This window comes from Tubulanus polymorphus, chromosome 5 (genome assembly GCF_964204645.1).
Source record: "Tubulanus polymorphus chromosome 5, tnTubPoly1.2, whole genome shotgun sequence".
In the NCBI taxonomy this organism is placed as follows: Eukaryota; Metazoa; Nemertea; class Palaeonemertea; order Tubulaniformes; family Tubulanidae; genus Tubulanus; species Tubulanus polymorphus.
Genome location: NC_134029.1, coordinates 1,682,288 through 1,708,814, shown reverse-complemented (window position 1 = coordinate 1,708,814; position 26,527 = coordinate 1,682,288). Strand labels below are relative to the sequence as shown.

General features: G+C 36.2%; 6 protein-coding genes across 6 annotated transcripts; 3 read left to right on the top strand and 3 right to left on the bottom strand.

Moving 5' to 3' along the window:
• Positions 1-1,346: 1,346 nt before the first annotated feature.
• LOC141906520 (uncharacterized) lies at positions 1,347-4,614 on the top strand. Its single transcript, XM_074795849.1, has 2 exons — positions 1,347-1,452; positions 2,697-4,614. Exons 1-2 carry the CDS (start codon positions 1,360-1,362, stop codon positions 3,717-3,719), a joined length of 1,116 nt encoding a protein of 371 aa, XP_074651950.1. The 5' UTR covers positions 1,347-1,359; the 3' UTR covers positions 3,720-4,614.
• Positions 4,528-6,002, bottom strand: LOC141906529 (anaphase-promoting complex subunit 10-like). Its single transcript, XM_074795860.1, has 3 exons — positions 5,820-6,002; positions 5,284-5,446; positions 4,528-5,069 (listed from the first exon to the last, which is right to left on the bottom strand). The coding sequence occupies exons 1-3, from the start codon at positions 5,932-5,934 to the stop codon at positions 4,790-4,792; spliced, it is 558 nt and encodes a 185-aa protein (XP_074651961.1). The 5' UTR covers positions 5,935-6,002; the 3' UTR covers positions 4,528-4,789.
• Positions 6,003-6,124: 122 nt separating this feature from the next.
• Positions 6,125-8,518, top strand: LOC141906511 (xaa-Pro aminopeptidase 3-like). The gene is made up of 7 exons (XM_074795838.1): positions 6,125-6,204; positions 6,409-7,148; positions 7,342-7,429; positions 7,511-7,645; positions 7,848-8,035; positions 8,122-8,242; positions 8,323-8,518. The coding sequence occupies exons 1-7, from the start codon at positions 6,132-6,134 to the stop codon at positions 8,481-8,483; spliced, it is 1,506 nt and encodes a 501-aa protein (XP_074651939.1). The 5' UTR covers positions 6,125-6,131; the 3' UTR covers positions 8,484-8,518.
• Positions 8,519-8,630: 112 nt separating this feature from the next.
• LOC141906510 (amidophosphoribosyltransferase-like) lies at positions 8,631-12,260 on the bottom strand. The gene is made up of 11 exons (XM_074795837.1): positions 12,076-12,260; positions 11,453-11,589; positions 11,202-11,335; positions 10,945-11,057; positions 10,593-10,735; positions 10,380-10,499; positions 10,169-10,300; positions 9,819-9,946; positions 9,516-9,737; positions 9,319-9,439; positions 8,631-9,125 (listed from the first exon to the last, which is right to left on the bottom strand). Exons 1-11 carry the CDS (start codon positions 12,198-12,200, stop codon positions 8,986-8,988), a joined length of 1,515 nt encoding a protein of 504 aa, XP_074651938.1. The 5' UTR covers positions 12,201-12,260; the 3' UTR covers positions 8,631-8,985.
• A 184-nt stretch (positions 12,261-12,444) lies between these two features.
• Positions 12,445-15,278, top strand: LOC141906518 (multifunctional protein ADE2-like). Its single transcript, XM_074795847.1, has 8 exons — positions 12,445-12,571; positions 12,755-12,949; positions 13,235-13,413; positions 13,485-13,692; positions 13,919-14,088; positions 14,218-14,395; positions 14,479-14,637; positions 14,889-15,278. Exons 1-8 carry the CDS (start codon positions 12,562-12,564, stop codon positions 15,083-15,085), a joined length of 1,296 nt encoding a protein of 431 aa, XP_074651948.1. The 5' UTR covers positions 12,445-12,561; the 3' UTR covers positions 15,086-15,278.
• Positions 15,279-16,271: 993 nt separating this feature from the next.
• Positions 16,272-26,351, bottom strand: LOC141906503 (serine/threonine-protein kinase DCLK1-like). Its single transcript, XM_074795828.1, has 14 exons — positions 26,246-26,351; positions 25,357-26,059; positions 23,519-23,615; positions 21,800-21,919; positions 19,809-19,891; positions 19,648-19,723; positions 19,132-19,295; positions 18,922-19,041; positions 18,555-18,701; positions 18,252-18,463; positions 18,074-18,170; positions 17,910-17,990; positions 17,733-17,843; positions 16,272-17,649 (listed from the first exon to the last, which is right to left on the bottom strand). Exons 2-14 carry the CDS (start codon positions 26,035-26,037, stop codon positions 17,554-17,556), a joined length of 2,085 nt encoding a protein of 694 aa, XP_074651929.1. The 5' UTR covers positions 26,038-26,059; positions 26,246-26,351; the 3' UTR covers positions 16,272-17,553.
• Between the last annotated feature and the right edge of the window lie 176 nt (positions 26,352-26,527).

Genomic DNA, 26,527 nt, shown 5'->3' with positions numbered 1-26,527 from the left:
ATAAACCATCATCCAGATCCTTACACGGAAATTTGTGTATTTTATCCACAACCCAAAACGTGATCGTGAATATAAACTAATCTTCTTCATTTTCAACTAAACGTTGTTGCATAATTCAATCAAACTACGGGAGCTACTGGCAGACGCCACATTATTGGGCGTTTAAACGGAAGTCACAGTGACGCGTTTACTGAAATGAAGATTGATGGACGACGGTCATGTGTCCTTCCCCTCGTTAAACTGCGCACCGGCGAAAAGGTAAAGTGTCTTAAACTGTCCCAATAATTCAAACTTTTTGACTCGTAGACTGCACTGAATACTTTTTGTTCTGTTTATACCTTTGACTTCGAGTTAATAAGTAAAAAACCATCACGTATGATGATTAGAATGTTTATTGTCTGACATTCGCAGTTTATCTAAACTTCATCATCTGAGATCATAAATCCTTTATGTGTTTATGATTTCAGATTTCAGCAGCACTGATCAGTTTCGAATCCAAACAAATTTCGTCTATACGTGAATATAGCCATGTATATAAACGAATTTAATAAAGCGAACATCAACTTCCTGTTTCGGTGTCCTTTTGCACAGTGTATCTGTTTTCACGAATAACAAATTACACGCAAAGTACAATTTATAAATACGTAGATTTCAATGAATTTTGATATCATCAGGACATTTTTAGTGTTGTAATTTTTCATCTAATATTTGTAAGAAATTCGCAATTTATATGACGGAAAATGGTAGATTAGTGTGTAATTAACCACAGCGATTAGCCGTCTCTGACTCGCGTCTCTACTAACTTGAATTAATTGATTCATTCATAACTTTGAAGTAAATAGAAATTAAGCAACGACGCCCACGTCAGCCGTATCAATTACTATTTACATGTACTATACACAACGGATCGAGTTTACATCGTGACCCGAGCTGTGTACGAGTAAATATAAACCGCATGACCATTGACTGAAATTCAAATACTTACTTATCATAGCTCTTATCGGCGTGTTCTAAATACAGGACAAACATATCGGCCAATACTAAACACTTAACGGGACCGCGGATACTGTCTATTTTATTCATGAACACTTCTTACCGCCGACGAGTAACCATAGCGTCGAACCCGGGACATCATCACCGAGATTCGAGCCCGTGACTTACAGCGCGTATAGGAGTGTCGACCCAGATAAATATAGCTTCTCTAAGTGTTACACAAGATCAGCTGATGTGATTTAGTACAACTTCTCAAGTGGAGACTAGAGTTTGTTTATTGAGAGCATTTATTCTGACTATACAGCTACAACTACTACTGAGCTTTAGATGCACCAGCGCTGTTCTTGATGATGCTACTTCTCAGCGATGTTCGTCCCGAAATTCAGAATGATTCGTCGACAGAGTTTGGTGATTTTGGTTGTTCTGCTGCTGACGGCAATTGTGACTGTTATATACGTGGTGAGTCTCAAGTTAAAACTGCTCATATAATAATGAGTTTCCCGTTGTAGTTTGATATCACAATGTAACCTTAATGTATCTTGCGCGTAATTAATTTCTATCATGCATATAATACATGCATGTAGTACGTGTACTGGTGGTTTTTTCTTGGTTTAGTCATAATAACCTAAAACTATGTGTGTATATATACATGTACATACTAACTGAGATTAAGAGGCGAAAGTATGTGCGCTTTGCTTCATTATTAACTTAAATCATTCAAAATGTTTAAAAATTAACCTGTATACAATTTCTGCACAGCGAGGGGGAAGAATTTACTTTTCTTTCATATCCGTCTCGGTTGAGGAGTTTTTTACTACACTACGAATTGAAATAATTAGTTTGTTTTAATAGATGTAGGATTGGAGGGAGAGAAAACGAGCTGTTATCATCATATCCGCCATTAATGTAACACAGGAAATCGTGCACTTATATACTATACATATATTATGCATTGTTACAATATCAATCTATTGTTATATTATATCACCAGTAAGATACGTCGCCTCTGTAGAAGCAAACCGTAATCCAAACTAAATATGATCCCCGAGTAGGATTAAGAACTTGAGCCAAGTCAAGAGTCTTTAAATCTATATGCTATGCTCAAAGATTACCAAGGTCGACTCTGCTTCATTTTTACGAGGGTAAAATGAAAAATGAAGCACCGTCCTGGTTATACGAATGGGTGCGGGTGGGGATATGTATGTGTTATACATATATATATATATATATATATATATATATATATATATATATATATATATATATATATATATATATATATATATATATATATATATATATATATATATATATATATATATATATATATATATATATATATATATATATATATATATATATATATATATATATATATACTCTGAAAGATTACGTATATACATATATAATATAACAAAGCTTATACTTCTTCTCAACATCAGAGACTCGACTGTTTAAAAACGCAGAGGTCTCATAAAAACTGATGGAGAAAAATGTATCACCCTCACGGGAATCCAATCAGTGTTGGAAAATGGTTTTTCGAAAGATGTTATCTCTTCGTATTGAATGTTTCAATCATAGAAATGCTAAATGAAGGGATAGTCGACAGTTTATGACTGACATTCTGACTTTGTTTATTCATTCCGATACGTACATGTATGCGTTTTGATGATTATTTATGATGTAAATCTACTTTTTTGCAGGGCAATAAATCGAATCCGAGGAAAAGAAACGAGAGAGGATCTTCAATGATAGAAGAGTTCCGTGTTGATAAACGCGAGTTCATTTATACACAGAAACCGGTTCGTGAAGATACGCGCGTGACAACTCGGAAAATACAGAAAAGAAAACTGACAAATTACTCGATGAAACAAATTCAACCGAATGAATCTGATAATATCACAATCGTGACGGCGTTCTTCGATATCGGTGTCATTTCTAAATGGGGAGGAATCTGGAGATCACCGGAGACTTATAGAAACTGGATGTGGTCATTTAGACGCATTGATAATCCCGTTATCGCCTACTTCGACAGCCCGTATCACGCGTTCCATTTCAAGAAAGTTCGCTCCTATTTACCGAGCAATTTGACTAAGATCGTTATCATGAAGCGTCGATTTCTAAAAAGCTTTTCATTCGAGAATCAGATTCGAAATATAATTCATCGCGCCGATTACTCGACGGCAATTCGACAAACTCTTAAATCTCAATATCCGTGCGTTATGCATTCAAAATACGAACTAATGGAACGAGCCGTTATAAACAACGTTTTTAAAACTGAATATTTTGCGTGGATTGATATCGGATTATTCCGTGATCTCACAGGACAAGATCAGTTTAAATTGGCTTTACCGCCGAATTTCGACGAAACTAGGATATCCTACGATCAGGTTTCAAACGTGACGATGGACGCGACACTTAGTGATATATTCCATAACGCCAGCACGTGGGTCTGCGGTTGTATATTCATAGGAAAACAAGATCTGATGTTGAGATGGACGAGATTGTATATGAAATATGTTCAGATGTTTTTAGATATGGGATACGCGGGTACCGATGAACAAGTGTTATTCGCTATGTATTCAAATAGTATGAAAGTAAAACCGGCTATACGTGTGCAGGCACATCTACCAATCCCGAAATACGGTGCATGGTTTAGTTTAGGGTATTTGTGTAAAGATCAATGGATAAAAACTCATAAGAAAACCAAGCATTTAAATGTTTAATGATAAGAATAGTAACTATTTTGAATCGTTATATCAAAAGAAATTATCGAGTTTCGAGTTTAAAAATGAAAACATTCCTATTTGTTATTTTGCCTGGAAATATAATACATGTCTATAATTGTTTCCCCCGAGTCTTAAACAATTCATTATTCCTGGTTGAAAATGACAGTTATTCGAACCCATTTTCAATTAAAATTCCTTTCAATCAAACTGAAGTTCGTCTTTTCACCAGTAATTACAAACGCAGTCGGAGCTACACTGACTCATTGTGTTTATAGGTGTTTTTCCGGTTTTTTTTTTTAACTGACGTTACGTAACCACGCCATGCATCGTCAGATATAGTTTATCTAGATATTTTGAGAAGCAACTGACGCTCTTCGCGAAGTGTAGAAAAAATCAGTTAGATAAACCGCAGATTAGTGGTTTAAACAATCACAGCGTTGTCAATCAAAACACAACTCAACCGGTTACATGCACTGCGAGATACGTAACGTTGTTATTTCTCTTCCCGACAACAGACGAGTTGAGTACAAACCATATTGTGAAAGTACATTCGCAAAAAATAACACTGATTTTCAAACTCTCTGTGGCGATATGGGTGACAATATTTGGCCCCCTCCCCGACGAAATGTACGCAACCAGATTAAAACCAACTATATACAAATCTAAAAGACAAACCACGAAATAGAGTTAAAATAAAATTGACTTCAACTTTTGATAACTGTTGATTTTGTTTCGTAAAAACAATTGGATTCTCAAGAAACCACCGTCAGGTGTTTATTTCTTGATAAATTTCGTTTCTAATCTTTTGAATTTGTATGTATTGGATTTTCATCTGTTCTCCGTGTTTTTAAGTGTGGCCTATTTCTACTACGATGCTTACGTACTTTATAAATGTCCCTTTATGAACGCAATCCTGCTGCATTTCTTTTATAATCTCAATTTATTGTTAACATATACAACTCATCCATTATCATGTTTAGTGCCAAATTAAATGGATGCTGAGTCAATCCTTGCTTTTATCGACACTTTCTAATAAATAAATATATTTCCATGAATATAAATCTGTTTCATCTTATTGTCGCGTATTGTCTACAATCCACAGTCACTAAATTCGGCATTTTTGCTAGAGACATGTCCTGCACTGGCGAGTGGACTTTAATCTGTCTCATATGCGTATCGCGTCCGTTTTGATGGTTCGATAAAACTGCTATTTGTAACATGAAAGTCCTCAGCGGTTTCGAAGTGACGTCTTTCAGAGGTACGTTCACCCAACCGGACGGTTCGCTTAATTCTACTTGTTCGATTTCGCTGAGATCGTTGAAATGATTTCCAGCTCGAACCGAGATTCTACAAACAAGACAAATTTAAAATGAATCAATGTCATAATCGATAACAGATTTTATTCTGATATAAGGGAGCATCAACTTATCCATCTTCAGTCAATTATTGACTACATATTTCTGGATCCAGGTTAGTTAGAAAATATTTGCAAACATTCTAATCGAATTGATAGACCCTAGATTTACCCCTGGTAAGTGATGACTATATTATTTTAATTTACCTGTTTGGTGTGTAACTTTCATCCGCTTTATAATCCGCGTATATACAAATATCCTGTATTGTAGTTTTCTTTTTGAATTGAATATTAACAAGATGAGGTTGAGGTCCGTCCGATTGCCAGTACGTATCTAATGATTCATCTCTCAACTGATCAACACCAAATCCTACAACACAAAACATCAAATGAAATAAAATGAGGTTTTTCCATCACTTCTCAGTTCATTGGTATCATTGGCATTACTTGGAGCAGATTGTGTGGATGACGGCGACTGATTGCGATGAAGCGATGCTCACTGACATTATTGGAAACAGAATTACAGTCGATTGAAGTTTCAAGTGGAGAGGTCATTTTCAGATTAATTGCCTGTTGGTGTTTTTTCATCATACAGGGATACTGAGGTTGGTCATTGATACTAATTAGTTTTATTCATTCACAATCAATTGTAACAAGTCCCTGTGCTGTGCAGCACACATTGGGACAAGCATTGCCAGCCACTCGTCTCAGACTCAGCAGAGTGAGTAGTTTTAGTTACCAACCTGGTTTACACGAAGATAAAGACCAAACCGCTTGTTTACCAACTTCTCTCAGTTTCCCTTCTCGTTCACCCTTATAAGGATCGATATCTTGACTGCCAGTTATTTTAGTAGCCATCACACACGCGAAAATAACAGCAATTTATCAGAAAATCAGAATTTCTACGTTTAAATTTTTTGTGAAGCAAATATGTTTATCACCGGCTGTAATGATTATCTGAAGTTGGACTGCGGACCGGAAATAAAACAGGATGCATGTACCGGACGCAAGGTCCGTGTCTTAGTCATCTTTCTGTGGAGTCACGTGATTTAAAGATGGCGGCCGCCATGAAATTTTACAAAAAAATTAATTTTTCTGTTTTTACTCGTATTTTACGCAATAAACGGGGTATGTAATAAAATCTGAATATTTCAATAATTAGATCTATCAGATTCAGGGAGGAGGATTTCATATCTTACAGATGCAACTATCAGGAGGCACCTGTCAAATTGAATTGGGCCTACACTAGTTACTAATTAGTACTACTTACTTGTGATCCCTGCGCCTTCGGCTTCAATAATGACTTTAAGTACAATGTGATTTATATTTCAGGTTTAATAACTCCACGTTTTAAATCGACCGTTACCAAACCGATTGAAACAAAGGATTTGAAATATTACGGACAGCCTTCGTTTCAGAGTCACCCGCATTTAATCAGTAAACACGACGACGTAACTCGAGGAATCAGTAAACATGAATTTAAACAAAGACGAAATCTACTCCTGAAACGTATCATCAATAATTCACCGGGTTCCGAACATTTACTGATTCTTCCTTCCGCCCCTAGATACTACATGACTACAAGTGTTCCTTATAAATACAGACAGAATACAGATTTCCTATATTTAAGTGGATTCCTAGAAGCCGATAGTATTCTGGTATTGTACACAAGTAAACAAGGTACGCAGCTTAACGAAGCTATTTTCGTACCTGATAAGAATGAGAGAAGGGAACTGTGGGAAGGAACTATCACTGGACCTCGCGATGCTGTTCAGTTATTAGGAATTGATAACGCTTACGGTATTAAAGATTTCAACAGTTTTTTGATAAGATTCGTGCAAGATTTATCGTCGGACAAATACGTGCTGTGGTACAACGTACAGCAACCGGTAGCAATAAACAGCATCGATGATTTGATTCGCGCCAACAAACATTCAACGATTCAGAATCCGATTCCTCATTTACATCATCTCAGACTCTTCAAATCGAAACCAGAAATTGCATTACTGGAGCAATGTAACAGGATAACGGCAGAAAGCTTTAAACAAGTAATGAAATTTACGAAACCAGGGGTAAGTGATCACTGCAGAGTCCCACTATTTCATTATAATATAGACTAGTCTTGCCTAGGATTTCGCAGGACTGTCCAATTACCGAATTCCTGGGCAGGCCGATACTTTATAATAAATTGAAGTAAAAACTGTGTCCGAGTCTACAAAATGTTTTTAAGTCTCATTAAAATTCAATGATGATTATTTTTTTAAGATGAGTGAAGCACATTTAGATGCTCGTATGGAATATGAATGTAGATTAAGAGGAGCTGATTATCTGGCTTATATTCCTGTAGTGGCAGGTGAGTATATCAATATCTCTTTCTCCCTCTCACAGTGAAATGATGTAACAAACTAACGTGTATTAATTATAATTATTTCAGGTGGAAATCGAGCTTGTACGATTCATTACGTTAGAAATAATCAAATAATGAACGACGGCGAACTGGTTTTAGTCGACGCTGGTGCTGAATACCACGGTTATTGTAGCGATGTTACGAGGACTTGGCCAGTCTCAGGTATACTATTCACCGGGCAATGAAATCACTTCGAGTCAAACTCCTATAAGTCATTATCGAATAAGTCATTATGTTTCTCCATTGTTGTGTCCTACAGTGTTCGTTATATAGACCTCAGCTATAAAAATTATTTGGTTATTGTTTTGATTGTTACATTTACAACGAGCGCGATTTGTACGATTAATATTAATTCTATGTTTAGGCAGATTTTCAGCGGCTCAAAGGGAAATCTATGACGCCGTACTGCGTATTCAGAAAGTGTGTTTAGACATGTGTCAACCTGGATTTACATTAGACAACATTTACCTGATGATGCTCAATCATATTCAATTAGAACTAGAGAAACTAGAATTAATTCCGAATCATCTTTCTAAAGAAAACAAATCGAAGGTATCAAATCAACTCAAATCATTCATCAATTTATCAAAAAGTTTCAAAGACTTCATTTTAAGATGACGTATTCTATTTTTTTCCAGTTGGTCAGAGAGATTTGTCCACATCATGTCGGTCATTATTTCGGGATGGATATCCATGATTCCGGTTCATCATCGCAAACTCTTCCATTTCAACCTGGAATGGCTATCACAGTCGAACCAGGTACAACCTATAGATTCCCTCCACTGTAAAAACTCATCCACTTCAAATTATCGGTAATCATTTCGTTGTATATATTTCAGCTATTTATATACCGGAATCGAGAACTGATTTTCCAACGCGATATCGAGGTATTGGTATACGCATTGAAGACGATGTACTCATTACTTCAGATGGACATATCAATCTAACAGAAAACTGCCCTAAACATCCAGATGAAATAGAATCATTGATGTGTAGCTGAGCTAATTTGTTGTGGCTATAATTAGGTAGTAACAATTTGTCAATAAATGTTTTTAGTTCAGTTAACACCTAGTGTGAATGAGTTTTACTTCGGTTTGAGAAGAGGAATAAGGAGCTTTTTACAATTACTAAGTTCATAGGAATATTTTATTTCATTCATAAAAGCAAATAATCAAAATACTTCATTCTTTACAAAACTCTCAGAAATTTTGTCTTTTCACTCGGATACTTTTTTCAAACAATATTTTATTACAGCTTTCAGCTGAAGAATTTCTAACTCATTATTATTTTACTAAATGTCAAAGACACAATAAAAATCACAATTTGAATACCACGGGTATTTTACTCATTGTTTTTAACAATGATTTGACAGTTTTACAAGTGAACAAGAGTTACATAAATAATAAGTAAGTTACCGAGATATGTACGCGAAATAGAAACGGGGATGAGATGTATATCGACGACACGAAATTCAGATCCAAAATAAGCCATATATACAGAATTCACCAGTCTAACTGCACAGGATAACGTCCAGTTAGACACGCTGTACAATGTCCGATCTTATGTTGATCCAGACCTGCAATCCCCTCTTCAACCGCGGACACTAATCCATCTACTGATAAATACTGCACGCTATCAGCACCTATAATACAAACACATTTCATTATATACCGGTACAATAGAATCCCACAATAAAAAAGAGTCCAAAAGTTTCCTTCATCTTATTATCATTACAACACAGACTCGGAGGGTTTCATCAAGATAACAAACACATTCAGCCTATAAATCTCGAACAGATGATTGAATGAGTAAAACGAGTAAATCGAAAAACTAACCAAGGAATTTCGGGAGACTTTCGAGTGACATCTGATTCGCAATTAGTTCTTCTTTAGTAGGAATATTAATACCCATATAACAGGGATGTGTTATCGGTGGAGACGCAATTCTGATGTGAACCTGATATCGAAAGATTATTTTAAATACATTTTTCTATAGATTTGCTGGAAATTTCAATTAATTTCTAGAAATTCACCTCTTTAGCTCCGGAGTTCTTTAATAATCTGATGATAGGTTGCATCGTGTTTCCTCGAACGATTGAATCGTCGATCAGAATGATTCGTTTATCTTTAAAACCGTCAGTTAAAGCGCCAAATTTCTTGGCGACAGCGAGTTGTCTCAGTCGTTTACTCGGCTGAATAAACGTACGTCCAATGTATCGATTCTTACATAATACTTCAACATACGGAATTCCTGTCTGTGACAAAACAATCAAATATTAATCAGGGAGAAATAATCCCCGACGTGAATTAATGTGTACATTCTTTATGAATCGTACCTGTTGTGAATAACCGAATGCAGCGGGAGTTGCAGACTCTGGTACTGTACTCACTAAATCAGCATCGACCCAGGCTTCGATACCTAACTGACGCCCACATCGTTTACGTACTGTATAAACCATCTGACCTGTAACACAACACAATGGTAAGTTTCTGAAGACGTGTCAAATCATAATTGTATAAAATAAAACCACGAACTATGAAGACAGTAGAAACATTTCGACTCAATTAGTCATTTCCAAAACTGATCTTAGCTCTTCCTCATAATAGTGGGTCTTTTCTTTTATTACACAAAACGTTTATTATCAGTTTAAACTTGAAACAGGACTGAGGAGCACTAGACTCTTACCTTCTAATATAGAGTCAGGTCGCGCAAAATAGACGTATTCAAATATACAAAACGCTGAATATGAATTTTCAACAGGACGAGGAATTATTCCTAATGATTTGATTCCGTACTTTGACACTGCAACAATTTCACCTACAAATGTTTAATGTTTATTAAGTTTCAAATGTAGAAAGAAAACTTAATTCAAATGTGCAAATGACGTAAGTTGTACCCGGTAAAACTTCTCTGTAAAAACGAGCACCAATCGCTTGAAATGAACAGGATTCAGAAGAGATGACCCAACCTTGGTTATAATCAGAATCACTATCACTACTGTCACCACTCCGCGAATCTATAAATTACATGAATCCTCAGTATCATACTAAATTACAATATCTGACCTATCATATTCACAATAATTGGAAAAGAATTCTTAGTATTTTACCTGATAATACAGACAAGTTACTGATAAGAGAACCGATACACAATGGTCTATTACCATACGGATCTCGTACTGCGTATATCGTCTCATCGTGCATTACAACCAGTGAATAAGCTGTAGGAGTTTCATTCATTACTCCACGAATTCTACAAATATAAACATTAGTCACACTACAAAACCTAATTCCACAGCTGTAAGTTAACATTTGATTCTAAAATTAATTAATTCAAAATTAACTAATTAATAACTCCACAGTCAAATTTAATCAAGAACTTTGGAATGGTCAAAAGCATCAGAATTTATAATTGGATGAGTTGTTGAAACTGGTGATGGATAAATTCAGTTGTCGTAGTACCTTGCTGGCCAGTCAACTCCATTAGGTTCACCACAGTCGGGAGACAAGGATAAGAGTTGAGTTAACAATTCACTATCAGTTCCAGTAGATAAACCAACTCCATGCGCTAATACCTATAAATAATACATCTCTAAATCAGAATTAAGCACTATTTTTGTTATTCATATCATTATCTAATTCGTCATCATAAAAATAACAAAATTGGATGCATAGTAATTTTGTGATGATGTTGAATATTTTGACGTTTTAATAAACACCTTTTTTTTGAGTGATTTAGCATTGATTAATTCACCGTTGTGAGCCACTGATATCAGACCGTGTAATGTTTCCACGACAAACGGTTGACAATTGATGGTTTCCGAGCAACCAGATGTAGAGTATCGCGTATGGCCTACAACAACAGAAATATCAACTCTTTAACATGTTACAACTTGATAATTACATTTACAAGTCGTAACTTGTATGTTATATATACATGTACAGCTGCCTATTATAAGATCTAACTCACCTATACCAAGATTGCCTTTTAATTTACAAAGATTATCCTCATTGAATATTTGATTCACTTGTCCCATTCCTTTATGTACGTGAAACTTTGATCCTTTCTTTCCATCAGTTGTCACAATACCGGCACTTTCTTGACCCCTGAAAAATACCATTTATAAATATTTGTATTCAGTTAAGCCTAAGTGACACAAATCCGTGCTTAAGATTATTATGTAATTTGAAATACAAACACCTGTGCTCTAACATGAATATAGGCTATGTATGTATGGAACATACAAATATTATCAATTAGCAAACATTATTTTCAGATTATGAAATAAATTCGTTAATCTGAGTAAGCACATATAGCTTATATGGGGCTATCTCTGGTTGACAAAATCAACAAGCCTGCTCAGGCATAAAATCTTCGATTTTTATTAGCATATCAGCAAAGTGAGAAAACTGAATACCAGCAGATCTTACGCCAAGTAACGCCTCTCCATCGGGAACCTACATACATGGGCAGTAATTATTACACTTGACTATAGGCTCATATATCATCATGTACCAAGTCGATAGTAAACCAAGGAATCAATCATCATGTAAAAATAAAAAAAATTCATCATTTCAAAATCGTATTCGTACCTGTGTTGTAAGCCGACCAAACCCAAGCATATTATATTGGCAACATCCATCTGAGTAGGCCAGTCCCCAGATGAAACACAGCCGAATACACCACAAGCCTCTCGCAGTTCATCGCAGTCGTCCATCGCTCTCAGTACTGTATGTACCCTGAAATCGGCTTTCAGAACTACCGGCAATTCGGCATTTCCGGGAATCCCTAAAGAAAATGTCTAAATCCGCGAAAATATGAATCATTTCATAATGTTTATTTGTTAACAAAATTCAAATTCTCAGCTTACATTGTTATAATTTTCAAGGACTTTGAAAAAATTTTATAAATTGATTACATAAAACAGAAATTAGATTGGAGGTACCGTACGAACTATTTCTGGTGGTGGTAAACACGCCAGGCGCTGCGCTACGGTCACACGTTTTTGCGGCTTGACCAGATTTTCTGTGTTCACTTCAAATTTCGTCCCATTTGCTTCGTTAGAAACCAAATTCACGATGTCTGGAGGTAATTTATTAGATTTTCAAATAGTTCATATCGTATTTCAATAATGACACGTCGTGTTTTATTCGTAATAAGCAATTTTTGTGCAAAATATTTTACAAACTGGCGGTATTGACGCTAGGTGGCAGCAGTAGACGGTATGTAGAAGTTTCGGCGTGCCTAATGTCTCGTCGTTATTTCTTACAGATTACAAAGTCGGTAAAGTTTTAAACGAAGGAAAAACGAAGATAATTCATGAATTACCAGGAACAGCTCACGTACTGATTGAATCCAAAGATCGAATCACAGCAAACAATGCGGCTAAAGTGAATGAATTGGAAGGAAAAGCTGCCATCTCAACTTCAACAACTTGCAAAATTTTCGAAATATTAGAAGCCGCAGGTCAGAATTTTTATTGAATTCATCGGTAAGATTCAAGAATAGGGGACTAGTGGTTAGGATTAGGGTTAGGGTTAGGTTTAGTTCCCTAATCATCATTAATTACTATATACATTACTATCATTATATATCATCATTATCAATTACTAATATTATTACTTAATTGATTACTATCACTACATATATATTGCTATAGTCCCCTATTCTTGAATCGCACCGAATTCATTTCACTAATTAAGTTTACGACCCTTTAAGCAAGATTTAATTTCTATAATTTTCTAACTTCAGGTGTGAAGACTCATCTGATCGCTCGTCATGGAGATAAAGGGATAATAGCCGAATCGTGTGATATGATACCGATAGAATGGGTCACCAGGAGAGTTGCTACTGGATCGTTCTTGAGACGAAATCCCGGAGTGAAAGAAGGATATCGATTCTGTCCACCAAAACTGGAAACTTTCTTCAAGGTAAAAAATGAATGAGAATTTTTTTTTTGAATCTTCCGATTTTTAAGTTTGAATTATTAATTCTACGTTAGGACGATGCTAATGATGACCCCCAATGGTCGAATGAACAATTAATCGAGGCTAAACTCGAGATCGGAGGTCAACTGATCGGTCAACATGAGGTCGATTTGATGGGTCGAATGACCGTTTGCATTTTCGAGATTCTGGAGAAAATTTGGTCCAAGTTGGAATGCAGTTTGATCGATATGAAAATCGAATTTGGTGTCAGCAAGAAAACAGGTTTATACACGTTTCAGAACATTTGTGACTTAAGTTTTCTGAGCGAGGTTTAACAGATCATGGAAAATGAGAAAATTCTGACTGTTCTTAAAAACTCAGGGAAAATATCTTGCGAATTATCAGAATTTTCCAGGAAATATCAGAATTTTAGATCGCCTGATCCTGTAAGAACCCTATCTTAAGGAAGATTTATCATTTCATTAATCTATGCTTGATCTTATTTTAGGTGAAATAGTGTTAGCCGATGTGATTGATAGTGATTCGTGGAGATTGTGGCCATCAGGTGATAAGCGTTTGATGAAAGATAAGCAGGTTTATCGTAATCTAGAAGTGGTGACCCCAGAAGCTTTAGATACTGTGAAACGGAACTTCCAATGGGTGGCCGATAGACTAGAGGTAAAAATTTAATTTCAATCAAGTCTTAAATGATATAAAATAATCTTTTAAACATTATGATTAAAAAAGCTCGATTGAAGTATGCATTGACCTATGAATGAGATAATGGAATTTTGATGTGAATTTCAGACGTTGCCTAGTAAGCCTGGCTGTCGGGCGGTGATATTCATGGGATCACCATCAGACATGGATTACTGCCAGAAGATTGAGAAACAGCTGACTAAATTAGGAGTTCCCTCTGAATTACGTATTTGTTCGGCTCATAAAGAAACATCCGAAACATTGAGACTTCTAGCACAATACGAAGGTCAGTTCGAACTCAAGAAGAAAACTTAAATCTGTTAAATCAATTGCAGTTAGTTTATATGAGTGTATTTGATGTATTTGTAGGTGCTGGAATACCGACAGTATTTATAGCAGTAGCTGGTCGTAGTAACGGATTAGGTCCGGTACTCGCTGGTAACTCCTCCTGGCCAGTCATTAATGCTCCTCCTCTTACTTCTGATTGGGCAGCTGAAGATATCTGGTCATCGCTCAGGTTACCATCAGGTAATTAATTACAATTTACTGTTTATAACTCTAAATGGAATGGATATTATAGACTCATGTTGCCTGTCAAATGCTCCTATTTGCTGTGATCCAGTTTTCAGTGGTGACATAAATTCAAAAGTGATCACAAATCCTAAGTGTCTCGTCGAAAGTTGTTTGATTGGCTATATAGAACGTAGAATAGTCTCATCGATTCTAAACTCTATTTCTGTATTATCTGAATTGATAATTGATGTTGGTGATGATTTCAGGTTTGGGATGTGGAACAGTGATCACTCCGGATGCTGCTGCAACAGCCGCTGCTCAAATCCTTGCTCTCAATGATTGTTTAATCTGGTCGAAAATCCGCGCGAAACAACTTCAAACTTGGCTATCGTTGAAAGAATCTGATCGTGAATTAATGAAGAAAATCAGTGCTGAGAACGGGGCTAATGGTGCTGTTCATTGATAATATCAACCACGTGGAAATAATCGTTTCTAAAATGAAAATAACTAAAAAATTTTGTCTGACTCTGGCTTATTCTGCTGATTAATCTCAAATAATTCTTTAAAAAGATAATGTTGTCAATTAAGCATTTATAAAATGATGATTTGTTCCGAGAACTTTAAATACATGTAGAATTAGATTTTTCCAAATAAAAGTTGAAATTAAATTTTCGAAAACAAGCTTAATCTTAGTCATGGTTTGTAACAAGTCTGTTCAAGTGCTACTTTTTGGAGAAGTTTCAAGGCCCTTTTCCAAGAATCTGACAAGTTTTCGTCGGCATTCATTATTGCGATAAGTGTTGAAATTTATTGGTCACGTGAGATCTCTGATAATCCGGCCCGCTGATCGTTAAATAGTTTGTCCATTACGCCCGTTCAAAGACTCTGGCGAGTGAGTATTATGTTAGTTCACATTTTCCCCGCTATCGTTGTAGATAGGGGCAGCATTAGACGGTCGAGATCTGACCGCTATTTTACTGTGGCGGGCGTTTCAATCGTCAATTGATTCATTAATCAAGACGACTTTCTAAATAGAAATGATTATCAATTTGTTTTCTTAATTTTTGATTTTGGTTAAACAGATTTAGTCGTGTGTACAGGGTTAATCTGTGTCCACATACGTAGGTAATTGTTATGTTTGAAATGACGTGCACATAAAATGTCTATGGGCAATTTGTTATAAAAATGCTACTTTTCTTTTCCGCACTAAAAGTGCTAAAAAGCACTTACTTACTGGTACGGAGAGGACCCTGTCCATCGACGTGCTTTGCAAAATTTTTTTGCTTTGAAAAAAATAACTTCTATTTTAGAAAATATCGTCACATTTGATTGACGTCAAACGTATTGTTCAGACATTCAGACAGATATTAGTCAGTTATATTGGCTAATATTAATATCAGTTCAGCTGTCAAAAACTACGTGCCTACGTCAGTTGCTGGACATCCTCCCTCGGCGGGGATAAAGACTCAGATAAGATTCAGACACGATGGCATAGAGACTGCCATTTCCTGCCGTGGCCGAGTCTCTCGATGCTACCAGGTTCGAAGCCCAGATAGGATGCTATGGGCTATTAGAGAACAAAAGACATTCGTCGCGAACTGGGCAAATCCATCAAGGAAAAAACATAATGAAATTGCTACAACATCGAGTTTATTGGAGTGAAACAACGTAGCTTGTTTTACATAGGCAGCAGTTTACTGAAATTTACACACAATTCGACTGCACTGAAAATGAATCATCCATTGCACAAGACTCAAACATTCACCAATAATCAGAACCTAATCGATACCTTAACCGGTATAGAAATAATCACAGCTGATGAATCAATCTTTGCGATGAAATATGCTCTAATTAAAAACGCTGCACCATCGATCACAATTTTTTAAATGCATAATTAGTTAAATACAATGTAATGAGTTACACTAAAACGACATCTTTGTTTATTTATGGAAGTAATTAAGGAAGCTATAGCTAAAGAGTTCTAACAGGGCAGTGATGAGTTTTATTTACCCAATAACAATCTATTTCACATGAAACATTATAGTCTATTTACACCATTGATGCGCAACGCTTATCATTTTACTCAAAATATTACAGAATATTTTTAAAATCCGTACAAAAAATGACTTGAAGAAGAAAGGCGGGCTACGAGTTCCTCTCATCGCATCGGTGATACATTGTTACTATGTACACTTTCATTGTTGCAATGTAAAATCTTTAAAACAAAATTCATCCATGCGTTATGCGTTATATATGCAAGTATAGAAAAGAGGAAAATATACTAAGTCGAAAAAATATCAATTTGTGTCTCAAAGGCAACACAGTTGTATATTCAAATATACGTATATTTCACAAAAAGCACCTTTTATTTAAAAAGAAGCGTCGTTTAAAAAAGTTTAACTGAGCATTTTCATTTGGGCAATTAATAAATGATATTTAAAATGGCATGCATTGATATTGAAGAGAAGAAAAGAGATAATCTGAAAAAACGCTGAATTCCTCATACATTTATTATATAGACCTATATATCACATTTATTTGATTGTAAAACGACACGAACCCCAAACATGACACCATGCATGAAATATTTACAAATAATGAGTTTCATTGAAAATCCTCCTCGCTGCCAGAAATTCTGTAAGCCATTTTCGACATCATATTGCCAAATGATGGATACGTCTTTAAGCCATTCCTATATGAAAGTCGATGTTTAGAACTATTCTGGCTCACCAAAAGCATCTGCATATATTACACGATGAACAATTAACACGAATATTTACAATTCAGTTAGCGATGACGTAACCCTTGTTTTAGTATTCTTTTTACATGAATATTTTACTGGCGCCTGATCTCAAACAGACTCCGGTAATTGCAGGCAGTGTCTCAGAAAATTATCAGATTTTTGTAGTGTATAAATTATTCATAAATGCTTCAAAAGACCTCATCGGTATCCTGGTCATAGACTGCCACTGGCATTTGGTTCTTCGGCCCTTGAAAAAATCGCGATCCTTTGTCCAAAGCGGTCGACTGAAGTATAAGAAAACGAAAACTTCCGTGTTACAGATCTCAAATAGACTCCGTCATCTATTTTAGGTTTCAAATATACTTACAGCAATAATAGAAACACCGGCTGGTCCTCCGAATTTCCTTTTCCTCTCAAAGTTTGCGGTGATTTTATCGTGAATAGTTTCATGGAAATCATTATCTTGCGCAGTATCATCCTGTAACGAATAGAAAAGTTAGACACTCAGATAGATGAAACCTAGTTCCAAACACACCGTACTTACCGAAACCCAAGGATGTTCTAAAACCTGTCCCGCTGTAAATCGCCTATCTGGATCTACTTGAAGCATGTTTGCGATCAATTCCTGAAATACAGAAACATCGAAATTCTCTTTATACCAAACTGAGTCCCTTATCACAAACTTTCAATGCTGAAAAATTCAAATACCTTGGCAGAGTCAGACATTCCGTTCCAATATGGCTTTCTGAACTCAAATTCTCCAGACATGATCTTCTTGAACAATTCATCCTGATCATTCTTTGTACTACAAAAACAAGGATAATTCATCTGTAATTTCAAGAACCATCAAAAATATCTGTGAATAGTTATCAGAGTTTGGTGCTACCTGACAAATGGTGGAAATCCACACAATAGAATATATGTGATAACTCCTGCTGCCCAAACGTCCACTTTCAATCCATAGCCAGTCTCCTCCAATATTTCTGGAGCCACGTAAGTTGGAGTGCCGCACACAACGTATAAAGGCTCCCTCACTACAGTTGCCAGACCGAAATCACCAAGTTTAAGCGATTTAGTTCCATCTTCATGATCATAAACCTGAAAACAAAAAAGGCAATCACACCAGGAACTCTCGACCGCCGTAGAGCAATTTAACACTCGAGCAAGCATTGTAATTGGATAAACCTACCAATAGGTTTTCGGGTTTGACATCTCTGTGAACGATATTCTGCGAATGTAAATATTTCAAGGCACACGACAAGTTATACAACATTCCACTGGCATCTTTCTCCGTGTATTTAGTAGCTGCGGAAATAGCGTCGAACAAATCACCTCCCTGTAAAATATATCATAAAATATCATCGGAACCACTCTGGGCAGTGGTAGGGCCGTAACAAGTATATATTTGAATTTTGTTTTGGGAGACAGAGAAACCCGAAAAAGGGCAGTTCTAACAAAAATATTTGCAAAAAGGAAATTCTTCCAAAATTTCTGGGCCCTGCTAAATACGGCTCTGATTGGTCTATATTTTCATCAATTCTGTGATGGTAACTTACCCCAACTAGTTCCATGACAAGATACAATTCATTATGAGAGTCAAATTCTTCAATAAGAGTTACAATATTCGAGTGTTGAATTCTTCTTAGAATTGAAACTTCATTTTCGATCATTTTCTCCTGTAGATTATACACAATACACAATGTAACAATCTTATGCAAATCAAGAAATCCGAAAGTCTGAACATTTCTTCAATGATTTACACGCACCTTTCCCTTGCATTTCTTTTTGTCAATAATCTTCAGAGCGAAATCTTTTCCGGTAGATTTCTCTCTGCATTCTTTAACGACTGCGAAATTGCCTTCTCCGATCAACTTCAGTATTTCATACTTCGAAATCAAGGGACTCGGAGTTCCTTCTGATAAAATGCCGTCTAAACAAGATATATGAGGTTGAATTAGGAGACGAGTCTCAAACACTCAAACGGAAAAGTTTTAAAACATTAAAAGCGTATTATAATCTCCATTTTTGGTTTTCAACTGAAGATTTCATTCCTTGAAAATTTATTTTTAGTTGAAAATCGAAAATTCGGGAGTTTCTCATACATTTTGTCGATGTTTTAAAACTATTTGGTTTTTGCTTCGTGGTTTTGATACTCATGAAATCCACCGTTCGGTGAAAGAATTTTGTAAGAAAATATCAATTAACATTTCATATGTTTCTGATGGTGCATATGAATGAAATGTCCTGTTTTGAGTAGATGTGATGGAGAACCGTTAACTTACTGGTGCAGGGATGACCATCAGGAGTTGTACGTTCATCGCTCGTTACTTTATTATTTAATTGCGTCGGACGCTTTACCTGTAAAATGTACGCAAAACTACTTGAGAAAAAGTTGAGAAATAGAGAACTATTACACACTTATTGCATCAAAATTGAAACTGACCCTCATCGGCGACCGAGGACTAGTAAAAGTTCTCCGTACGAATCTAGGTGATGTCGGTGCACTTCTACTAAAATCAAAATTACCTGCAATAAATTCGAGAATCCAGATTATTCTCAACAATCAAACGAACATTAAATTCTAATCAATTCTCATTTAATTATCATATTGCTGGTCATTCGAATGATTGTTCATTACATTAGCGATATAGATAATTAGCTTTAGGCTCATTAGCCTCATCGAATAAAGATAACTGATGTTTACAATCATACTACATCGTTGTTCTCTGATTTTGAGATCTGGAAAATCAATCCATGGCTTTGGCTGAAAAAATGCAGTTAAATCACTGGTAGGGAGAACAAAGAGATTCGACTCAATTAACCTGGTGTACTACAAGGGGATAATAAAACTGAACAACACCACGTGACTGGATCGAAGTTTTGTTCACATCACGAACCAGACTCCAGACAGACGATCCAGACAGTTACCATGGTTACTGCATCCTCACATAACTCGGTATCCTGCAGTTTTCTCCGCTTTCTATAGCTGTCGCCGAATTGAAGCCGGGAGAACGGCGAGAGAATGGATGGATGACTCGGCAACTGAATTCAGCAACAAATGAGAGATTCAGACATAATCATTATTCACTGATTTCCGCAGGATTCAGAGAACATCATGAAAATAAATTGACTCGTTTTATCTATGTATGTCGGTTAAGGACGGACGGTTTGTAAGTCATCACTTTGATATGACATCATTTTCATTCTTAAAAAAAATCAAGCTGAAGTGGCATTCAATTATTAACGGTGCATCATTGTAGATCCTCTGGCGCTGGCCCACATATTCATGATGTTGTGTGTTAGCGAAGGACAATCACATCGTTTTGGAGCTTATGCATTTTGGAACCAATACCGTGGCCGCGCATTTGGAGTCGATCTTGAATGTTTTCCAATCGTTTTGGCATAAAAGATCTGTCAGTGAAAAGAACTCGTACCAAGTCAGGCGGAATCTAAATTGGCTATGGCCCATGGATTTAGTCCACGCTTGACTGGCACTCTATGATCGGCTTGACGCCATATTGAGACTGCGACATCTCTTCAACAGGACTCATCTGCACACTCTTACAACTCACTTTACCGATGCTCATATCATCGTCAGAGATATGTATACTTAATCAATACGTAAACGAGTAGAGATATATCATCCCCGAGGGAGTTTCAGCTACAAACGTCACCAATATTATCATTAGAATATACACTGTTTACTATGAAACATGACTCAGTGATAGGTCATATAATTTAATGCTTGAATTATCCTTGACTCTCACTCTCTCTCCCTTCTCCGAGGACTGTTTAACCCCTACGACACGTCTATGATGTCATCTAGTTTTTCCCGATGGTTTCACGACTGTAGCGGCCCTTACTTACGGCTGAATGCTGGCGCAGTAGTGACTAATCACATCACAACCAGGTCGCAAAGGTCGGAGACATGTTGCATAACAATTTGAATATTTCCCTCGTTGCCCCTTTACTACTCAAATGGTAAACAAACCAATTATTTTCGTAGCTTGAAGTTTGATATTTGAGTTTCAAAAAGTCGATTAGAACTGTGGAATTTATGGAAAAAGTAAATTTTCGAGAGCATCTGTTGAACGACTGAAGGATGTCACACACCACCGCCGCGGTGGAGATTGACTCGTGAACGAACACGGATTCACATTTATCATCGGTTTATAGCTGATAAAATCACGACTGAAGGCGTTTAATATTTACTACATGACCTGAGAATGGCCCCTACTTTGAGTGTAAGAGATGTTTTACGAGCTGATAGTATCTTCCGTTTAACATCTCGCGATGCAATTCCCTAATCTGCGCCATGACGACAGCACGGAATGAGACGAGATTCCTGCGACGACAAAACGGTTTCAGCATCGTCAAAACTCTGTCTCCGTAATAAAAATCTCTATTGCTTCATAAAACGCGTAGATACACTACCTTCATTAAGACTTCTCGAAGATGCAGTCATTTGTCTACGTTGCGCTTTAGGGGATTTATTACCAAGTGTTACTCGATCTTTCTGTGTTCCTGGACGATACGCGCTGACGTATTTCACTTCTGAAAAATCATTAATGAATTCTCTTCAACTCTCGTAATAAATACAAAAAAGGATTTCAGACGATATTGTTATATGCATTCTAAATTATTGGTTATTAGTCAAATCAGTAGTTTTTTTGTACGCATATTATAACAGCAGCATATGGAGTCATTATTCTGTATGAATTGTTCTCACACAACCACTGATGACTCATATACCGCCCTCTCGGAGAACTGCAGATTTTTTTTTATCGGAAACAAATAATAAAAAGGACACGAGATTTAGAATAAATATATGCGTAATAAATGCTGCAGAGTTTGATGAAGGAGGTGTTTGTGTCGCCTCACTGCTTCGATGCTGAACTAACAAATGATCCATCATCAGTAAATTCCGTTTAAAATAATTACTGCTATATTTACTCGGGGTTTTACCTCTACTGATAAGAAACTGATAAATAGAGACCGATCGCTTAGGGATTTAAGAGATTTTAACTATAATCCAGTCAGATCATCCGTTCTTTTTGGATTAATGCAGTTTACAAAATTATCAACGAATTATCAATTTCGAACGAGAATCAGGAAAATTGACAAGATTTTGATTTTCAAATACCATAAATTGGGATTGTGAATAGAGTTGGATGTGTCACCGTTAATGCAGACATATGGCGAATGACACGATGTTTAGATGTTTAGATGTCACTAGAGATATTCTAGATTAAACATAATTGATGTTCGACTCAGAGAAATGTCCAGTAAATAGAACTGGTCAATGACCATCTGTGTCACTCAACACGATATATATTACAATATGAATACTCACTCTTCCATCTACGAAATATATTTTGGATAGAATTTCAATTTTATGGAAAATATAGTCTGAATACGACACTGATTAACAATTGCGGTTTGAAAGGAATTGATTTTGCTCGGTTTTTACAAGACGCGCGTTTTTAAATCAATCTAAAACGATGCGCTCCATATCAACATCAAACACTTTGTGAGCAGAAGATTGAGAAAAGACAATTTTATGAGTAATCCCCTCAGGATATTAGACTAGACTAGAAGAGGAGCAGGAGGTATAGCAAAAATTATATCACATTATGTGATGTATATTGATGAATCATCAACAAATTCAGTTTACACGAAATCTCAGATAATCTGTGTTGATATTGGCTGATTAGAGACGGCGCACTGTCGTGAGGTGTAAGATTCTTGGAAAATCACTGATCAGTATATATCGATCAGTTGATTGATCAGTGGTTAAAATGACTGACTGATTGATCACAGCGGTTATTTTCAGGTTTTCTATAATCAATTCTCATGTGTCAGCGGTAGCTAATCGTCAGTATCGGATGTAATAAACTGTGGCTAACGGTGTTTACAGTAATGACCGGAATTGAAGTGACCAGTGGAGCGGAGCTGGGGCTGGACGCTGAGTCATTGATATTTTACCTACTCAGAACATAGTATGCTCAGATAGTATTCAATTGCATGTATGTTATTCTCAAAACCAATAGTGAAGACATAACATTGTAGAAATCATCTTTGGCTTAATAAAGCGGGGTCACAAAATAAACATTTTTTCTTGTTTGAAGCAATAAGAGACAACATTTTCTTTACCATTATCATCTAGATCGAAGTCATCCAGTGAAAATCTCTCTTGACCGTAAGCGATGAAAACGCTTTCATCTTGGAAAAAATCCATCAGATTCGACACCTGAAAATGGAACATAGCTGATTGAAGAATAAGGTCAAATTCTGATTTAAATCCTAAATTATTCAGTTGAAAACTGAAAGTGGTAAAATGTTTTATGCTTAAAATCGAGAATTCATCATCGAAAGAATATGAAATAATGGCACATATAGCGGTGGCTATAGAAGAGTGCACCAAATTTAAACTTGAGTGTATTTGCTTTTTATAAATAAACGTATGTATCTAATAATGTATAAATATGACGTTTGGAGAGTGCTGTGGGAACCTGTTGGTTTATAGAGGATTACGCATTAAGTCGTCGCATGATTGATCAGTTTTCTGAGCTGAGAGAGGAAGGAGTCATCAAGTGGTTTAATGACTCACCCTCCTATACTACAACAGTGTCACAGGCAGAATACTGAATCACAGATACACCACAAATAATTATATATGTGTAGATGCAATTAGACGACCATTTCTGATGGTATTAGTCGACTTATTCAAAATCTTCAAATATAACTTGCTTAACCCCGAGAAAAAAGAATTTTAATTCTGATCCCGATAGACTTCGAACTTGCATAACCCTGAGGTCTGTAAGGTGACATTGTTTTGCCTTTATTTCCAATTCAATATCAGCCGAAACTAATATAGGCTATATATGTATATATACATATATACAAAAAGTTTTTTCATTTTTTAGTTTTCTCAACATTAGAAATTTAGTCAATGTGAATCTGTCAGTTATTTCTGTGTTTATAAAGAAATAAAGAACTGGTTTACTGCTTCAATACGTCATATTCTTACAGGTTCGTGTGTCTCAATCCATACGTATCTGTGTTCCATTATGGAAATCAATATGATGTGACAAAAACCCTTTTCTCCCATTAGAAAATGTTTAATACAGCGACACAACGTAAGTCAGGTGGCAATTAACGTCCCATATTTCAGAGATACAAAACATTTTACGGTAGAATTAGTAATAATGAGTTCACGACTGGAGGGATAATGTGAAACCCAATGGAGATTATTTCTCAAACGAAAGTGAAAACCATGGTGAAATGTTTTGCCTCGCAATAAGCAAAACCTAGGTTCATTGTTTCACAGATATTTTATATGTTCCCTATGTCTATGAATGTAGATTTGAAATAAGTATTTTTTTTTGGTGCAAAATGTCATTAATCTGTTCAGCAATTGAAAAAGAATGAGAATTCATTAAGCGTTGTAAAATGCTGTCTCTAAATAAGACAAGTAAAAACCATTTCTTGAGAGTGGAAACTAAAAACAGACACGATGTAAATATATTGGATTAACTCTCGAGATTATTGGATTTACAACTAGGATCAGCGAATTAGGCATTGAGAGTGGATTTACAAGACGTAGTAAAATCACTCTTTGATTAGGTTAGCAGTGTCGAATCATGCAATATTCTCTATTCATTTAGTGTTTTATGACCTGGTCCACATTTATGGCTCCGTTTAGCTAAATTCTTTATTTACACTTCAGAAGTCAAGAAATAAAAACTAGATTACGCGTGAAAGCCTGAACCAACAAATCATTATACATAAATTCCGCAAAGTAAAGAGAATTTGATCTATATCTTAAATATACTATAAATACTTCTAAAGCGAGAAGTTTATATTTTCACTTCAGCTTTTGGAACTTCTTATAATTTCAAAATTATGAATCGCTGTAATGAATGCAATCAAAATCTTCGAAAACGTGAGTTCACTACTCTAGTGAATGTCATTATATTTGTTTCACTTACCGGTTTCCCGTCCAAGGTGAATATTTTACGGACGGCTCCCGAATCTAATTTGATCGCGTTTGTGATATCAGTCAGAACTTGGTCGAATGATTTGGCAGTTTTTCTGTTCAGTAGAATTCTGACGGCCTTGCGCGGTTTCATTCCGTTACGAATTACTGTCACTAGTTTAGGTTTAATAACATCTCTACCAAGATCGAAATTATTTTGAGATAACGAAGTTGTGAATCCTTCTTGCGTATCGAAAGTTTTTACATTCGGATTCCAAGTGGGATTCCGGCTTTTTTGATATTCAGCTTTTTTGAATATTTCTCCCGATGCGCAGACGTAACTTTCACCGTCTTCGAGTTGTTCTAAATCCGATATTTTCCTGGTGCCGTCCAAGCTGAACACGGCCCGGACTCCATTCGGTAAAACCACTCTGTTACATAAAGGGCTGGAAGTTAGTTCAGCTAAAAGTGATTCAAATGTTCTGAATCTATCCGGGGACACGGCATAAACGAGTCCTTTATAAAACCGATCTCCGTTTCGGTAAAATCGTACTTTTTTCGCACGTCGCCCGTCGACCACGTTCATCATACTTCTAGCTCTAGCCGGACTGCTCGATCCGTTTCTACTGTAAGATCGTCCATCATCGCTTTGAAAATGTTCGTTCAACCCATAACCGTTAGTTTCAGTTGCCATTTTAGCAGTTACGTTTAAAAACCTGAAATAGAATGACGAATATTTCTAGTTTCGGGTAACGTCCAAATACAGACGGATCCTCTTCGTGTTGAAGGTCTGTTTAAAATACATACATCATCTCTAATTATCTAAAGCCTATTTCAATCAGTGCGAATATTAAATGTTTATATATAAATATCTGTATCAATAAATCAAGTATTATACTGACCGGTAAATGTTTTTTTTTCTATACCATTCAAGACTAGTTTAGTTTCGCTTCAATCTCGTTCACATCGCCTCTCGTTGTCTCAGACAGAACCGAACACTATCGGTCGTGCGACAGTACTGGCGCGACTTGACACAGCACTACAGTCGCGATTCCTGAAATATCCTGCAGATGACGACACTGTACGAATGGATTGCAGCTTACCGCAGTCCTGGACTATCACTGCTTGTGTACATATCTGCAGCTGACCCCGCACCCCAGAGATCAGAAGGCTTTCAAAAAATC

Coding starts and splice junctions, on each gene's coding strand:
- LOC141906520 (XM_074795849.1), top strand. CDS start 1,360: ATGTTCGTCCCGAAATTCAGAATGATTCGTCGACAGAGTTTGGTGATT. Junction 1,453..2,696: donor TTGTGACTGTTATATACGTG/GTGAGTCTCAAG, acceptor ACTTTTTTGCAG/GGCAATAAATCGAATCCGAG.
- LOC141906529 (XM_074795860.1), bottom strand. CDS start 5,934: ATGGCTACTAAAATAACTGGCAGTCAAGATATCGATCCTTATAAGGGT. Junction 5,447..5,819: donor TTTATCTTCGTGTAAACCAG/GTTGGTAACTAA, acceptor TTTGTGTTGTAG/GATTTGGTGTTGATCAGTTG. Junction 5,070..5,283: donor GAAAGTTACACACCAAACAG/GTAAATTAAAAT, acceptor TCTTGTTTGTAG/AATCTCGGTTCGAGCTGGAA.
- LOC141906511 (XM_074795838.1), top strand. CDS start 6,132: ATGGCGGCCGCCATGAAATTTTACAAAAAAATTAATTTTTCTGTTTTT. Junction 7,430..7,510: donor TTATATTCCTGTAGTGGCAG/GTGAGTATATCA, acceptor TAATTATTTCAG/GTGGAAATCGAGCTTGTACG. Junction 7,646..7,847: donor GAGGACTTGGCCAGTCTCAG/GTATACTATTCA, acceptor TTCTATGTTTAG/GCAGATTTTCAGCGGCTCAA.
- LOC141906510 (XM_074795837.1), bottom strand. CDS start 12,200: ATGGACGACTGCGATGAACTGCGAGAGGCTTGTGGTGTATTCGGCTGT. Junction 11,590..12,075: donor TTGGTCGGCTTACAACACAG/GTACGAATACGA, acceptor GGTATTTTTCAG/GGGTCAAGAAAGTGCCGGTA. Junction 9,440..9,515: donor AGAACTCCGGAGCTAAAGAG/GTGAATTTCTAG, acceptor TTTCGATATCAG/GTTCACATCAGAATTGCGTC.
- LOC141906518 (XM_074795847.1), top strand. Junction 14,396..14,478: donor ACTTCTAGCACAATACGAAG/GTCAGTTCGAAC, acceptor ATGTATTTGTAG/GTGCTGGAATACCGACAGTA. Junction 14,638..14,888: donor ATCGCTCAGGTTACCATCAG/GTAATTAATTAC, acceptor TGATGATTTCAG/GTTTGGGATGTGGAACAGTG.
- LOC141906503 (XM_074795828.1), bottom strand. CDS start 26,037: ATGGCAACTGAAACTAACGGTTATGGGTTGAACGAACATTTTCAAAGC. Junction 21,920..23,518: donor CTTCGATCTAGATGATAATG/GTAAAGAAAATG, acceptor ATGATTTTTCAG/AAGTGAAATACGTCAGCGCG. Junction 19,724..19,808: donor GTCCTCGGTCGCCGATGAGG/GTCAGTTTCAAT, acceptor TACATTTTACAG/GTAAAGCGTCCGACGCAATT.